At 40.7% G+C, this 16,947-nt stretch overlaps 2 protein-coding genes across 2 annotated transcripts; one reads left to right on the top strand and one right to left on the bottom strand.

The window, feature by feature from the left end:
* Positions 1 to 1,716: 1,716 nt before the first annotated feature.
* On the bottom strand, positions 1,717 to 14,144 carry slc5a12 (solute carrier family 5 member 12; the record flags this gene model as incomplete). Its single annotated transcript, XM_080841812.1, has 15 exons — positions 1,717 to 1,737; positions 5,660 to 5,784; positions 7,226 to 7,329; positions 8,045 to 8,235; positions 9,269 to 9,355; positions 9,601 to 9,668; positions 9,857 to 9,969; positions 10,247 to 10,335; positions 10,590 to 10,719; positions 11,102 to 11,242; positions 12,059 to 12,213; positions 13,172 to 13,239; positions 13,343 to 13,394; positions 13,593 to 13,658; positions 13,800 to 14,144. 15 exons carry the CDS (start codon positions 14,142 to 14,144, stop codon positions 1,717 to 1,719), a joined length of 1,755 nt encoding a protein of 584 aa, XP_080697938.1.
* Positions 14,145 to 15,197: 1,053 nt separating this feature from the next.
* fibina (fin bud initiation factor a) lies at positions 15,198 to 15,821 on the top strand (the record flags this gene model as incomplete). The annotated part of the gene is made up of 1 exon (XM_080842761.1): positions 15,198 to 15,821. One exon carries the CDS (start codon positions 15,198 to 15,200, stop codon positions 15,819 to 15,821), a length of 624 nt encoding a protein of 207 aa, XP_080698887.1.
* Positions 15,822 to 16,947: the final 1,126 nt, after the last annotated feature.

The raw sequence follows: 16,947 nt of genomic DNA, 5'->3' as shown, positions 1-16,947 counted from the left end.
CGTTCCTCCTCCTCCTCCTCTGCTGTAGTGTCAGATGGCTGTGTGTCTGTGCTCCTGGCCTGCCTGTCGTGCCAGTGTGCCACCTTAGCTGGGGGGCTGCTGCATCTCTGCTCCTCCTGCCTGAGCTCCACCTGCGGCTGCTGCTGCCAGGGCTGCCATCGCTGCTGCATGGAGCTCCAGGACACGCCCGCCGAGGACCTGCACTGCCCCACCCACTGCTACACCCACTGCCACGCCCACTGCCGCGCCATCATGCTTGAGCCCTGCTGCTGCCAGCCCCTCGAGTGTCTGGAGATCTGCCTGGAGTGTGCCAAGATCTGCCATTACAGCTAGCATCAGGTACTCACACAAACATCTGAAGTCAGCATGAAGGTTGAAACATCTGGAGGAGTGTTTAGCACTTCCATGCGTTGTGCAAGAAGAAAAGGCACATAGAACTCCTCCACTGTGAGACCACAGGCTGCTGTGTGCACTGGTTCTTACTTTAATATTCTACTATTGGATTTGGAGGTCTGGTAGGCACCCTGGATTAGCTCTATATCTCAATGAATACACCAGAACACGTCTCTCAGTCGCCTAGAGCTTTAGAGCAGTTCTGCTGGAACAGATAAAGTGAAAGTCATGTCACAACCTGTATTTCATTGTTTATTCCACAGTTGTAAGAATGGACAGAACATAATGTCAACATGAGGAAACATGAAACTGCTCCTTTTCCTCTCAAAAACGTTTAGAGGTTAGTTTAAAATGTAATTTCCTGATATTAACAAGCATTCGCTAGTATGATCATTATTTAATAATACAAATTGTCAGCAAAACCACAAAGATCTCACACTCTGATTTTACCTTACACTCTGAAGTGCTGCTTGTCTGTTAGAAGGGTATTTTCTTGACTTTTATAGAAATCAAAGAATTACTAGTCCAGGGTAAAGATATTACCAACAAAGGCACTTTCTACATTCTAGGGAAATTATATTTATATTAATAATATAATTTCTAAGGATCATTCTATGTAGTTACAGTTTGTACATTTGGAGCACGACCTCCATTGCAAAGGGAATGACTACAGTGTTTCACGCTGTAGCTTCAATATTTAAATTTAAATCCTCCACCCCCCATGGAGAGATGTCCATTGCTGATAGCTAAAGGACAGAAGGAGCGCATTGTGGTTCTCTATTTCACTCTGTTGTGATTCTTGTTTCTGCTGTATGTTTGCTCTTTAATGAACTCGTCCTCAGTAGAGATATTAATGGCTTTCCAGGAATCACACCACGCCATTTATTTGTTCATACAGTATTCAGTTATGCGCCTGTAAATATCAGAACGACGTGTCCTGTATGTAGAGGGAAATGGTGTGCTGTCCTTACAGGTAAATAGTATAAACTATATTTATTTTACCTACAATCTGCAATTCATGATGCAGAGCTGCTTGAGCGCTTGAGTGTTCATTGGCACGGCTTTGATTGGCAACTGAGGAAGAGAAGTCACACAAATAATGGGCTGGATACCTTTGGAGCGACCTGCTTTGAGACGGCTTGTTTCGTATGTGCCTTACTTTTCAAAACAATCTTTTGAACATTTTCCTCTGTCGGCATGAATCCTCTCCTGTATCACAATTAGAAAACAAAATCTAGAACCTCTTCCACCAAAACCACAGTTTATTTATGGCGTATGAAGTTGTCTGGAGAACAGAAATGATTTAATGAACCATTTAATACTCTAGCTGTCAGATGTGCCTATCTAGTGTGAAGCGGAGGAGACAACAGGGATAAACATAACACAATTTGAATATCTAACATTAGAAGCTGACAAAAGATGCTAGATCAAAGAGAGGAAGAGACAGGGCATTGGGTGGAGATGGCAATAGCAGTGTTTCATTTATGTATGAGTGTGTGGGGATGGCAATATCAGCCTTTCATTTCAATGTTTTAAAAGTAAATACCGACTCTGACTGTCTCCGATTTACATTTTGTTGTTTCCTGAAAATATAGACTGTAGACCAAGCAACGAGAGGGTCATTAAGAGTGGATAAGCCCCAAGCCCAACAAGGAATATCTGTGTTGTTTTTTCAAAAGCTAAATAGCATTTTACAGCTCTAAACAATGTTGATGTCAACATGCTGGTGAGAACATTTCATAAACCTACCTTCGTGGAATTGTTCCAAGTATCTGTTTCATTTTCTCTGTAGCGAAACTGATGTCATGTTCTTAGATATTATTTTAGAGCATTAAAACATAAACTATCAATAGAAATTAGGAACTGTACTAGTAATTCAAATCCAAACTTTATTATTAGTATTTAATGATCTCGGGGTATTCCATAAATCTAGTGTAATACAAGTCTAATTTTGGTCATATTTGGTGAATCTGCCGGAAGGAGACTTCGGTGATGTCCTGTAGATGGAGCCGTGTCTTGGAGAGGTTTGCTGAACTCCTACCAACACATTTAACTCATCACAAGGAGCCATCTATAAATCTGGCTCTGGATGTAGTGTTCACAACATTGTATCCAAAGTGTTGCCAAACCAAAAGAAAAAAAAAGAGAATAGTCACAAGGTTGGGCCTGGCAGGTTACCAAGGGCTTAGTGATGCTATTTTGTTCAATTATGATTATTTTATTCCCTGGGTTGAATGTCCAACCATGTATCAACATTACCTTACCTAACAGAAAAAGATTGACTTTTAATGGCAATGGCAAATATACACTCTTTCTGCCTTGGACTGAATGTTTTATTTTAAACAGATAGGGGTAGCCATGGTTCAGAGTAGCATCCCAGTTCTATGGGTTTGAAAGCAAATAAAATGACATTGAATAGTAAAACAATTCATCTGAATAATCATTTTCTTTATGGACTGTTTTTATTTCACAAACTTGAAAACAAACGCAAATACTACATTCTGTTTGAAAAATACTGATTAACCTTTAGTTAAGTTCATTTATAATGCACTATTATGCACTTTTCCTTTTAATCTTTAATTTTTCTGTGCTCTACTGTTGTTATTCTGTTTCAAAGCATTTTCTTTTTTTTTATCGTTTTAAAAATCTCTTTTTTATTTCTCAATATTCTCTTATCTGTTCATTTGTATAGCGCTTTTAATTGCCAATATCTGTCAATTGTGCTATACAAAGCACTTTGAAGTGGGGATGTGTATGAATTGTCCTAAAAATGAATTTCCCTTGCCTTGCCTATTAACAATTAAATTGTTGACTACATCACAGAATATTTTTAAATGATGCAATTCTGAAACAAAATGTTTATGCCTGTGCATCCTTAACAAAACCAGAATTGTCATAGGCTGTATCCTGTATGCTGAAGGTTTTAATTGAAGCCTCGTAGTCTTGACAACTGCCCTCTGTAAGATGTGTGTTCCCCAAATCCTGTTAAGATACAAGAAAATGTATTGGTAATGAAAATACATCAAATCTCTGGTGGAAAACACACCTAGGGCCTGATTTACTAATATGCGAGCGCTGCTTAATCTGCGTTCGCAAATTAACGCACGGTGTTTTTGCGCATTTTCCGTGGTATTTATCAAGTCAGATCTGCGCTGGGCAAACTGTGCTTACTCCACCCTTTAAAGACCCTGATTTACTAACATTGATTTGCGAACGCATCTTAATCTGCACCTTTGCCAGGCGCACATTAACGCACGGTGTTTCCCCACATTTTCCGTGATATTTATCAAGCCAGATACGCGCTGGGCAATCATTATTTAGCGCACCATTAAAAGACTGGAGAACTTGCCAGCAAGTAACTGCCACCATGGAGATTCGAGGAAGAAAAAACTAAGGTTCAGCGAATAGATATAGCGAGATAGAGATATTCGTTCACGTTCGCTCAATCACTGAACCTGATTCAATGAGTTATATTGTAGTTTTGCCCGCCATCACCTACAGCGAGATGTTTAAAAGAACACGATTATAAATAATATGCTATTGGTGGCATTAATGCATAAACTGTCTATTATAACAATATAGATGTGTACATGGCGAGATTAATACGTTCTACAAGGGACATGGGTTCACTACAATATATCCCTGCTGAAACAAATACATTTACCAAGTAGCCAAAATCACCGTTGCTCAATCATGGATAGATGGCACTATTCCGGAAGATAAAACTGTCATGGACAGACCACTACCACGTAAGTAATGGTCATGTTGGCATCACATATGACCTGGGCATTCATTGAATATCTGTGCTTTCTGTTTCGGTAAATGTGTTCGTGGATTGAAGGTGGGACTGTTTGCATGTGGGTGCGATCAATTTCTCCAATTACGTTCGGAAAGTTTAATTTCATATGAATATATGAATGATACGAGTTGAAAAAAATATTTCAGTTCGCTGTCTCTGTCTCTGTCGTCGCCTTGCTGCTGCCATATCAATGTTTTCAGACTCAGTGGAAATGCGCTTCCTGGTTAAGACGTGCTTTTATGAGGTGGAGAATTAAGGCGCCCACATGCTTATCCGATCGGGCTCTCCGATCTCACGAGGCACGCCCTTAAACGCCCTCCTTGAAGTGGGACCACACCTTTGAGCACCTCGGAGAGCCATCCGAGGGGGTCGGATGGCCTCTGGAGCACCGCTTGAATTTTCTCACTATCCGATCCGAGCTGTCCGACACCCCTGGCTAAAATGACGTTTCCTGTTTCGTTCCCTATATGACAGCACCTCCGTTTTAAAAAAATCGCTGAGAGATCGCTGGGAACCTGGGGCTGGAGGTCCAGGAGTGCATTAGGAGTTGGAGGAAGATCAGGGACAAGTTTGTAAAAATGAAAAAAACTATGAAGGGCACCAGCGGCGATGCAGGAGGAAAACCGACATCTCCCTTCTTCCTTGCTCTATCGTGGCTCTTGCCGCATATAAAGCATAGGGAGACGTCGTCTAATTACAGCAATAATAAAAACATTTCTTGGTTTTCGAACAGCCTCTTTGTGTTTGAGTTAGCAGAGCATGCAGTGTAAATGATTAAATTGTAAAATAACCTGAATTATAGACGTAAAAAAGCAGAACTGTTTGTGTGGTATAATAATAGAAAATATTCGGCAATAACCGCGAGCTTGGTCATTGTCGTTAGTAATTCATTTCACAACAACAGCCTCTGATCATTAACTGAAAATACACGGGATAAAAACAAACGATTTCTTATTTTATAGTTTGTTGTTGATGATGTAATGGCCTTGTAACATCATAATAAACCGTTGGAAATCTCCACATCCCCTCGTAGAACCATGCAGGTAGAGGTGAGTCGTACAATCATCAGATTAGAAAGGGCGTGTCTCTCGTGAAGTCGTACGAGGTGATTTGGATAACCATGCAAATGCCTTTAGCCTGCAAATCAGAGATGTGCGCTCGCCAGGCAGTTTAGTAAATACGACGCAATACATCATTAGGCGCACTCCTCCCATTAAATAGCGCTTCACGCCTACGTTACCACCCACGTTTCGGAACCATCCCACCTGTTTGCAGGTACACACCCTCAAAGAGTTAATATGCGACTCTACTCAAATGCGCCCCCTTAGTAAATACCGTTTTATGTTTACGACCGCTATTTTACGCCAGAAATGGGCGCAATCCTGTTAGTAAATCAGGCCCCTAGTGTGTTAAACCTATTATGAACACAAACAGAGCTAAGCACAGTAGAGTAGAGATTAATCTGACCAGTGTGTTCTTCTCATGGTCCACCCCACACCAACACAGCTTCCTCAGCCTCTTGGAGCAGAAGCAGAAAAGGTCACACACAGGGCGGATCAGTCCCGGCTTCACCTCTTTGGCATCGGCACAGCCTGGCACCAGTGGTGAAAAAGTAAAAACACCAATTTATTTGAGCAAAATATAACAGGAAATACTTTCATATTTATTTAAGTCGGTATTACTTACTAAAAATATATTTGTTATTTGCAATCTTAAATGTACAGTATGTGTTGCCTATGTTATGTGTGTGCTAACATGAATCTAACTATGTATTTAATAACCAGGGGTGGGTTTCCCAAAGCCTTCCTAACGCTACAACATATGTAATTTATACCTTAACGCTACGACATATGTAAGTTATACCTTAACGCTACGACATATGTAAGTTATACCTTAACGCTATGTCATATGTACTGTAAGTTATACCTTAAGCTGTACCTTTATGTTTTCAGGTGTTTTCCAGAACATCCTCAGCTAAGTAAACCTCTCTAACCAAGCTATTCTTTTTTTGTGAATACACAGATTTCAGATCAAATAAATCATTCAGAGCCCAAAAATTTTGTGTCTGGACGTATACACTGGCAATGTAAGACCAAGGCATGTGTTGCATTACATTTTGTGCTTCATTGAATATGAAGACTTGAAAGCTATACATTCCTAAAGTCCATTTTTTTAAGGGTCAGATTGGAGCGCAGGTGATCATTATCAGAAAGAACATTAACAAGAAATACTAACCAAATCCAAATAAAAAAGTTCCCAAATACATACGGTTGCATATAGAAGCCACTTAGATTTGTATTCGCTTGGGATTAATTATTTTCTTTTTTTAAATGTAATGTTACATATGTCTTGATCTTGCATTGCAGTCAATGCATATGTCCATATACTAACACTATTTTTATTCTCCAAAACTTTTGATGTTAAAACTGTGTTAAGGTATAGCTAAGAGTCGTCCAGACCACCCTTACAAAATGATCTCTTAGAGAATGTCTGCCTTAGTTCAGGATGCTCTGGGAAACACCTCGAAAAAAGAAGGTAGATCTTAAGGAATATCTAACGACTGACGAAGTGTTAAGGTCCATCTTAAGATATATCTAACGACTGACACAGCGTTAAGATCCATCTTAGGGTATATCTAACGACTGACGAAGCGTTAAGAAGGCTCTGGGAAATGCGCCCATGAACAGTTTGTAGACAATCCGATACCCTAAGAACCCTCTGTACACCATGTGTAAGTTGCTTTAATTTCCATGATATGACAATTTTGTGTATAATTTCTATTAAAGAAGCCCAGTGAAGCATTATTGAGTTTTTCATGTCATCATTCACGGTTTGAATCAAATGTATATGCACCTGTAAGGAAGGTGTTGATCAGGCCAGCGATGACAATGCTTATGAATCAAATGTATATGCACCTGTAAGGAAGGTGTTGATCAGGCCAGCGATGACGGTGCTTAATCAAATGTATATGCACCTGTAAGGAAGGTGTTGATCAGGCCAGCGATGACGGTGCTTAATCAAATGTATATGCACCTGTAAGGAAGGTGATGACCAGGCCAGCGATGACGGTGCTTATGAATCCCACTGCACTGTAGTACAGGTAGGAGATGGAGTACCACGATTCAGCCAGAACAGACCTAATGGGCATAGAATGGCATACTGATAGTATACTCACAGGCATCTGCACATGTTGTACACATGGTATCAATCAAAGCAAAAGGAAAGTGACAGTTTTGAGAAGTATACATAACATAACCTCTGTTGAACAGGTTTGGGCAGTCCCGTCCAACTATTAAATGTTCAACATTTCCTCCTTAAACCAAATTCGATTCCAATGTCAATCTTAACAAGCATAGTGTATGGCCAGTCCATCAGAGTAAAGTCATATGACAGGGCTATATCCCAAACAGAGTCATGACGAGAATCCTTTGGGAGACAGACAGGAACAGTTTTGTTTCACCCTGCAGGTTAGATCAGGTTTAAAACTAAGAAATATCATCTGCAAAAGTCCTCAGAATACAGCTATAGTGAGGTGTGCTGGAGAGGACGGGGAGAAGAATCTAAGAACTTTGTCCAAATAAACATGAGGAAGATGCAGATGGTGGTGGACTCAAGCAGGTCTGCAGTGTCCTATCAGTATCCCCGGTCCACAAACGATTCCACATCCACCCACCTCCTCTATGTGATTTATGTCTTCCTGTCTGCCTGTCTGCTGTGCTATGACGTGCTCTGTAATGATATGCTATGACAATGCTCTGCCTGTCTGTGTACTATATTATGCCATGGTCTGGTATGTGGTGCTGTGATGGGTCATGATGAGCTAAACAGACACTCCATAGTGCTCCCACACACCCACTTGTCGGAGACACAGTGCTGTCAGTGAATGGTGTGATGGTTGTGTTGATGGCCGATGTGTTCCCTGGACACCCCTCCACACTCAGGTGGAGAGGGTGTGTGCTGAGAGGTCCGGCGGGGTGGAAGAAGGCTCCAATCCCGACCCAGAATGAGAGAGCGATGCCCAGGATCAGGCCTCCAGCTGCCCCCTGGTGAGAGAGGCACACAGGGTCAGCCCTGGGCTCGCTGGATGACGTCACACTACACATTTCAACTGAACTCTTTTTGAAACAGTGCAGCGCTCTGGTGCAGTGCTACAGTTAGTGCATTATTCATGAGTGACCATGTTGCTCTGGTGCAGTGCTACAGTTAGTGCATTATTCATGAGTGACCATGTTGCTCTGGTGCAGCGGTCTACAGTTAGTGCATTATTCATGAGTGACCATGTTGCTCTGGTGCAGTGCTACAGTTAGTGCATTATTCATGAGTGACCATGTTGCTCTGGTGCAGTGCTACAGTTAGTGCATTATTCATGAGTGACCATGTTGCTCTGGTGCAGCGGTCTACAGTTAGTGCATTATTCATGAGTGACCATGTTGCTCTGGTGCAGTGCTACAGTTAGTGCATTATTCATGAGTGACCATGTTGCTCTGGTGCAGTGCTACAGTTAGTGCATTATTCATGAGAGACCATGTTGCTCTGGTGCAGCAGTCTACAGTTAGTGCATTATTCATGAGTGACCATGTTGAGAGGCCCCAGCACTAGCACATCAACATCACCCATACTGAATCACTTACAGACATTACAGCATTCTCAAGCTTCTGGAGACCAAGTCATCAGCATGTGGGTAAATTGTAGCCTGGCATTACCAGACCCAATTGGACTTATCCTCATTGTACTGAGACAACCGTGCTGGCAGCAACAGGTGGGCGTGGTCAGGTAAGGTCATTATTTAGGAGGAAACTGAGTATGAACATTTTGAAACTGTATTCCAAAAGGTCCTATAGCATGCCAAATACTGTATGTTCATGAAATACTGCTTTCCCTGTGATTATTGATATTCTCATTAATATTCCAAGTCATATTGTTCAAATATTTAAGTATGCAGTGAATTGTTTTTGCTGTTGTTGTTGTTGTTGTTGTAATAGCTGATATAGTGTAATTTGCCTTTGAAATTCCTGTAGCATAGCTTACATGCTAAGGCTCTAGGTATCAGTAGACAGTACAAAGCGTTAAACTGACCTTGGAGGTGGTGCAGGGGAAAAGAATGCCAAGAGAAAACACCCCTAGCATGGGTCCTCCACACATACCATGGATACTTAGAGCTGCCTGAGGTGGAGAGGAGAGGCAGGAAGGTAACATAAGTCTGAGGGGAAAGGGGGAGAGGGGGAGAGGGGGAGAGGAGAAAGTAGAAGACCAGAAGCAGTAACAGAGCTAGAAACAGACCTACAGTTCAACGCCAAGGCCAATATTTACAAAGGGACATGCAGAGAAATGTAAGCCAAAAAACGCTAACCATTGAGTAGAAACAGGCAAAAAGGTTGTAATTAATTGAAATGGGCAAATTCTGTCACCTGAACAATGCCTCCCATATAAGATGCTGCAATTGCCATTGAAGTGCAGCTAATTCCAAACACTATACCTATAAAAGAGAGATGAGATTCTGTGTACAGTATATACAGTATATGCCACTATGTCAGCTTTATCCTAATAACATTTCAGCTCTTGATGAAGGCACACTGGAATGAAGCAGTATTCATTGAGTTAATACTGCATGAAGTGTAAAACGTGCAATATTCCTTCTGTGAAGGAAAAAAGAGCCATTCTTACACAGTCCTTTGCTGATCCAGGAAGCAGCTTGGTTTGAGATGTTGGGACAACACTGGCCCACAAAGTCCTCATACGTCACTGTGGCCAGGGCGTTTATACTAGCTGCCACAGTGCTGAAACATGTTCAGCGCAAACTTCAAACTTGGATCATATTGATTTTACTGAGGTCAATTTTTGTTTTCTTAAAATCTTTTGCAATTTGATGGTATACATTTCTCTTCCTTATATCCTGTGTGTTTCTATGTGTGTCAGACGACATCAGATGGTAGAAGTGAATGTTGAACAGAAAGCTGTCACAATTACTTTTTATTGATCCAAAAAGTGCCTCAAGATAAGTTATTATTATTTCTTGTAGTGCTGTGATAAGATAAATATGGACACTTTACAAACCTCAGGGTTCCACTGAAAGCACAGGCAACAAAGAGGCCTGGCAGACCAGGATACGGCCCCAGAATATCCATCACAAAGTAGGGCATGAGCTGGAGGCAGAACATGGCTTAATGAGTCTCCTAGAACTACACATCATCAAAACTACATTACAGTTTATATTATCGTCTTTGGTTTTCACTTTCACAAAATAGTATGGTAGAGAACGTGCAATTATTTCTTTCTTCATGAGAACAACTTCTCAAAAGCATGCATGGAGAGGGCACTGAAACTAGCGTGGTGTGATTGGCAGCACCATCAAGCGCAGTAGAGGCCAGAGGCCAGCTGATGAGAGAGGAACGTTCACCTGGTCTGGTGCCTGGACAGAGCGGCCGGTCCAAGGATCACAGCTCTCATAGAAGGCATACATCATGAGGCCCGAGAGGACGGCACACACCAGGATAACCAGTAAACCCAGCAGGTTAAAGTACAACGCTCTGGCAACAGAGGGGGGGGGGGTAAACATACTCATGGGTAATTCCACGTCAAATCAACAGATTTAAGAAAAGTTTCCTGACTGACCATCTTGTAATGCCACTCTACTCAACAACTCAAGGAGATTGTGTGGCCTGCAAAGAACAAGTGTTGCTAAAAAAGTTCCATAAGTCATTACTTTTGAACTATTCATGCTAGATGCTTCACATTTTCAGGATTGTTCTACACTATTCGATGTCTTTAACTTGTAAAATAGTTGGCCTTCTCTTCATACTGAACCACATCAGATCTTTTACATTTCTTTTGAAATGAATCTTCAATCAACTGCATTCCTTCACACAGCTTGGCTGAATGGTATCAGTGTTACAGTGTCTGTGCTCTCACAGTCTTGCATGAGTCTCTGTCTTGCAGGCGATACAGCGCTGGATGGTGGACTGATTCACTGCATAGACCCCAAGCCAGGTGAAGGTGCCCCCAATAGAGATGGTCCAGAAGGTGTGTCGCCTCAAGGGATCAGGGTCAAAGCTGGATATATAGACAACAATTAAAGGCATTTTGTTGTTCTGTCTTTGAATAACGAGCTAACTAGTTAAATAAGCAACAGAATTGCCCTGCAAACCCCAACAACAGCGCAGGTGGCTCTGATAAAAGGTAGCTAATGTATTTCAAATGTATTATAATTGATGACAACATGCTGCAAAATGCCATAGCAAATTGGACCATAGCATAAAATTGTATAAGGAAGAATCTGAACAGCCAGTGGGGACAGCAGCCTGTGTTAATCTCACCTTTACCCGGCCATATACCACCAACATATATTAATATCAGCCTGTGTTAATCTCACCTTTACATGGCCATATACCACCAACATGTATTAATATTAGCCTGTGTTAATCTCACTTTTACACATTCATATACCACCAACATATATTAATTTCAGCCTGTGTTAATCTCACCTTTACATGGCCATATACCACCAAAATATTCATTCATGAATTAAATGATGCTATTAAAGTTAACTCGGAGTCAACAAAGACATGCCTTAAAATGAAGGTAAAGATGTGCAATGATGTAGTGAAAATTATTATCTTTTTACATACTTTTATTTAATTTTCTTCTGCTTTCTATGAGTGCACGACTAAATCCTAAAATGTATTCCTTGACTAAGGCATGATGTGACAGATAAGTAAAGTGTATGCCTTTTAACACCAAACATCCTATAATATACACTGTCGTTGAACTTCAGATCTTCATTTGAAGCACTAACTTGGAAAAAACTAAAGCCATGGCAGATGGAGAATGTTACTATGATGGTGGCAGGGTGTTATCAGTCAGACTTACTCAAACACATCCATCCTCTGTCCCTTCACAGCCGTCTGCCACACGGCCATCACACCCCCCGTCTGGGAGGCTCCCTGGACCAGTACGGTGAGGAAGCCCACCACCATCACCACCATCTGGAAGGCATCTGTCCACACCACTGCTTTCAGGCCCCCCTGCCCCCAGGACAAACAGCACAGGGTCGGTCAACACATGCACTGATTTCAGCATCCTCAGGTTAGCTGGACATTAGCTGGAACAGTATGCTCATATAGTCATTTCACTCAGGAATTAGCATAGCATGTATGCCTTTAAATGCAAAACAATATTTCTGGATTAGAAATGATTGGTCTAATTTAAAATGAGTGATTGTAATACAGCCATCCATAGGATTATAAATCCCAGATGTGCACTTCTGAAACATCCCTGGCAAGAAATCCAAAGGATCTGTGCAATGAGCCAAGTGGGTAGTTTCCCATTCAGGACAGAAGGTAGCTCAACAATAGGCAGTTGTTCTACAATTATTATATCCTTATAAGTAACATATTCAGACAGTGTATTAGGTCTAACTTTCTATTTTATTCGTATTTTATATCTGTAAGCTTAGGTTGAGACCAACTAGTTGGCTATTAAGGGTGTATCAAGAATAAATTACATATTCAGTGAGGATAAAAAATTGACAAATACAGGCTTAATAAATGGTCAATGATGCTTAACTTTATTAGGCACAGAAGCATACGTATTAGTTATGTGTTAATGGTTAACATATGTTCCCTAAACTAAAGTGTTACCAATTATTTAAGTATACATTTTCTTCATCTTTATCTTTTCCATAAAACAGAACTGCAAACTTAGACCATTATTTAATGTATTCCTTTTCCTTCCTTGTTTTACATTCAACTAGATACAAATATTGAATGTGTCCTTGAAACTGATGTAATGAAAAAAAGGCAGATATGTGTGAGATCTTTATTTAACCAGCATGCTGATCAGCTGATCCTTCCACACAAGCACAGCTCTTAGAGAGTTTGATCATGGAGCTTCGGAAGGTCATATTATATCATAAGAGTACTTGTATGCTGATATCAATATGGGTGATGAAATTAATACTGTTAATGGTTGCTAGTGACTCACCAGGGTACAATAAAAGGTGCACACAATTCCAGTTGCAAATATAGAGCCCCAGAGATTGAAGCCAGTCACTGTGGAGGATTGAAAAATACTGCACATAACACCGTGTCTTGGACCATTTGAAGAGAAAAATGATGACAGCATCTAAGAATATATAGAACTAGTATAATCTACCTTGATTTAGGGCCAGGGCAGGAGCAAAAACAACCACGCCTGTATACAATATCTGAAATCAAATCAAACAGAAATGATATGCTTTAAATGTATAAAAGAATATTCAATACAACATTAAACAACATTAACAGACCATAAATACGCTTTCTGCCACAATTTCTCCAATGTTCACCCATGTCAAAGGTCAATGTCAAAATGAGTTTGCCTGTTATGTGATAAAAGGCTTTCCTTTTCTCCTGAGCACACTCACCGTTTGGATCATGTAGATGATGGTAGCAGCTATTCGGACCCCCTTACAGAATCTCAGTTCAAGATACTACCAGCAAACCAGGACAAAACAAAATAAACATACAGTGGAACAAAGAGAGTAACACAGTGAGTTACATAGATTAGGCTCATTGAAGCAACAATTCTCTTGTCAACAAAATATCAAAGGGAATTCAAATGTGTGAAGTACCTCGTATGTACTGGTTATCCCTGACCTATAAAAGACCGGCAGAAAGACCTCAGCAGTGAAGATCACCACCGCGGTGTAGGCCACTCCAAAGATGACAAATGAAGCTCCAAAGCGGTACACATCTGAAGGGGCTCCCAGGACCGTCACTGCAGACATGAAGCTGGCCGTGAGGGAGAGGGCCACAGGGCCGCACGTCATCTGCCTCCCCCCAACCAGAAACTCTTTAGATGTAGCGTTCTTCCTCTCCTTTACAGCGAAGAAGATCCCAATGCCAGATGACACCACAAACAGACAGGAGAACACCACATAGTCCCAAATCTGGAAGGTTCTCAACTCATTATCCATAACTGCTGTGGTGAATGGCTTATTTCAAACCACGCTTGAGAGGAATGCCTCAGGTTTTCAGGACCAGACTTAAGCTCTGTCTTGTGGGTATGTGTTGAGGGAAGTTTGGACCGTACAAAAATGCTGATGTTCGCAAAACAAACATTAACTAATCTTACACTTGGTAACAATTTAAAAGTGGTTGTGTGTGTTTGTCTAGTGTGTGTCTGTGAACCTGTGTATAAAAAATTTGATATTTCTGCCCTTACTCAGCTTTAAAGTTTCTTGGTATTTCTGTGCCATGTTTTGCAACAGACGGCCCATTACATAGACCAATGCAGAAGACCAATGCAGAAAATGATATACTGATTCTTATTTGAATATGTGTTTGAATATTTATTATAGATATTCATACTGTATTTTCATATTGTTTTCTTGTGTTTTTTCCCCACTGATATCATGCACACACACCCACAGAGAGAGAGAGAGAGAGAGAGAGAGAGAGAGAGAGAGAGAGAGAGAGAGAGAGGAGAGAGAGAGAAAGAGATAGAAAGAAAGAGAGAGAGCTTGGAGAAATAATCAGACATAAAATATAAGAATAGATTATATGGTTATCACTGCAGGTATATGCAGGGTGATAGCAGAAATAATACCCTTAATACTTGGGTCATATCGAGCTGAATTAAATGTAGTTTACATTTCAAACAAAAAAGACTTTAACTGGTGCTTACTGTTTTAAGTGCTACGATATTCGTGCTATACGTGTTTTTCGCTGAACAACTGCTTTATTTTTTAATGAGAGAGTAAATGCTCCATGTTCACATTAAATAACATTAATAATATTGTATTATATTTATTTATTCTCATAACTACAACAGACAGGTGGAAACACTAAGTATACATTCTATGATGGTACAACGTTAAGATAAATAGTGCTTGGCCGGGTTGGATTGCTTTCAAGGAAGGTTGTGGCTAAGAGACGCAGAGAAAACCCGGCTGTGGGCCACAACCCCTTCGCCACTGAGGACAAGTGAGAACACCGTTCAGACCTCGCGCAACTCTTGATAGAACGCGATGGCTTCCGGAGCACTCGCGTTGATGTTTGGGCTGATTTCATTGCCATTGTATGCCGCTGTTTTTCGAGGACCATTGCAGGCTGAGATCTCAAACGGAACTTTTCATCACTTCTATGTTCCTGATGGTGAATACGACGAAAATGACGACCCGGAGAAATGTCAAATGCTCTTCAAATGGTTGGACCGAAGACCTTGCCCTGTGGAAGAGGACCGAGATGCTGTTATTCGCGAGGATTTGATCATAATCAAGCAACAAACTGAAGACGCGGCGAGGGTTTTGGAAAACATTGTAAAAACTATATCATACGATTTGGAAGGCGAAGATAGTTATGGTAAATACCTCAGGCGAGAGATTGTTCAAATCAATGAGGCTTTCGCAAACGTTGAAAAATCCCTCATGGAGCTAGAGGTGAAATTCAAACAGAGTCAGGAGAATGATCAAAGAGAAGAAGACGAATTTGCAAGAACTTTCTTGAATCCAATCCACAATGTAAGAAGCACGCTACAAGAAACTCTGGACATCTCCTCTGGTCTCAATGATAAGCATGAACTGATTTATCTGATTATTCGCAGTCATGGTACAAGGTTAAGTAGACTGAAAAATGAGTACCTGAATGTATAGCAACAGAGCAAATCGGTGTGTGGGCTGGCTCTGTATGAAATAAAGGTGTACTCTATATTTGTGCTGTTCTGTCCTGTTTTATTGTTCTGTTCATTAGTAAAACTGCGTCTCACACTGTAGTACATTTGGAATTGTGCAGTGTCCTCTTGTTTTCCCACAAAGCGGTTCAAGAACCACGGTTGTTGTCATCCTTATTACTAGTTACAACCTTATTATTTTGTTCGATGTTATTCCACTGCGCCTTGTATTGTGTGTATTTTTAAGTTGCTCTTAGAATCTCTGTTCTTTTGTATCATGAAAAAAAAATATGAAACATGATATATAGGCTATGATTTTTACTTTTTATTATACTATAGGGGCCTACAGACTTTAGGTGTTAAAATTGGTTTTAACATACTACTTTCTAACTTTCATCTTTGTTCACTTCGACTCTATAGTATGGCTTTGCTGTGAACATTCCAAAAGTTGGTGGAAGTCCATTTCTTATTGCCTGGAGCTGTGGATTTAAATGTCTGCACACAACTGAAATGGTCTCCCCTCTTCTGAAGACTGATTAAGAGCAGGCATTTCCTCAGCCACACCATGGCATGTCCCTAAGTTAAACATAGCTAAATTGTTTAACCCTATGTGTGCCAGTATGGATGTTTGTTGTTCCTTCCCCAATTCTCACCAGCAGGCTGACAGGTAAGCCCACCTCTAAACCCACGTTGAATTGGTGGCCATTAAAATAACTCAAGCCTGACATGTGAATTTGCTAAGAGCTCTTTTAAACTAGGTCTGGCTCTCATCCAATGACGTCTGAGGTCTGTCCATCTGGAGTTTGTTTCCCTTTCTCTTTGTTGCAAAATGGCTTTGAGCTTAGCATGACAATTATGCCAGTTGTACTTTAATGAATACTAACGTGGTATACTTCAAATTTTGAAGAGTTTGGATACTCAAATGTGTAAAAAAAAGATTACAAGAGGTAGTAATCAAAATCTCCTGCGATGCTTTTGGTGTCCCATCAATTTTGTACACAGTGCATTGAATTTAATCCACAGCGCATAATCTTTGGTCATATATTATTATAATTTTTGTGATAATTTTTTGGCCAAATCATACATTGTAAATAAACTGCTACTGTGCT

This window comes from Sprattus sprattus, assembly GCF_963457725.1.
Source record: "Sprattus sprattus genome assembly, chromosome: 7".
In the NCBI taxonomy this organism is placed as follows: domain Eukaryota; kingdom Metazoa; phylum Chordata; class Actinopteri; order Clupeiformes; family Clupeidae; genus Sprattus; species Sprattus sprattus.
This window is presented reverse-complemented; position numbering and strand designations above follow the sequence as displayed.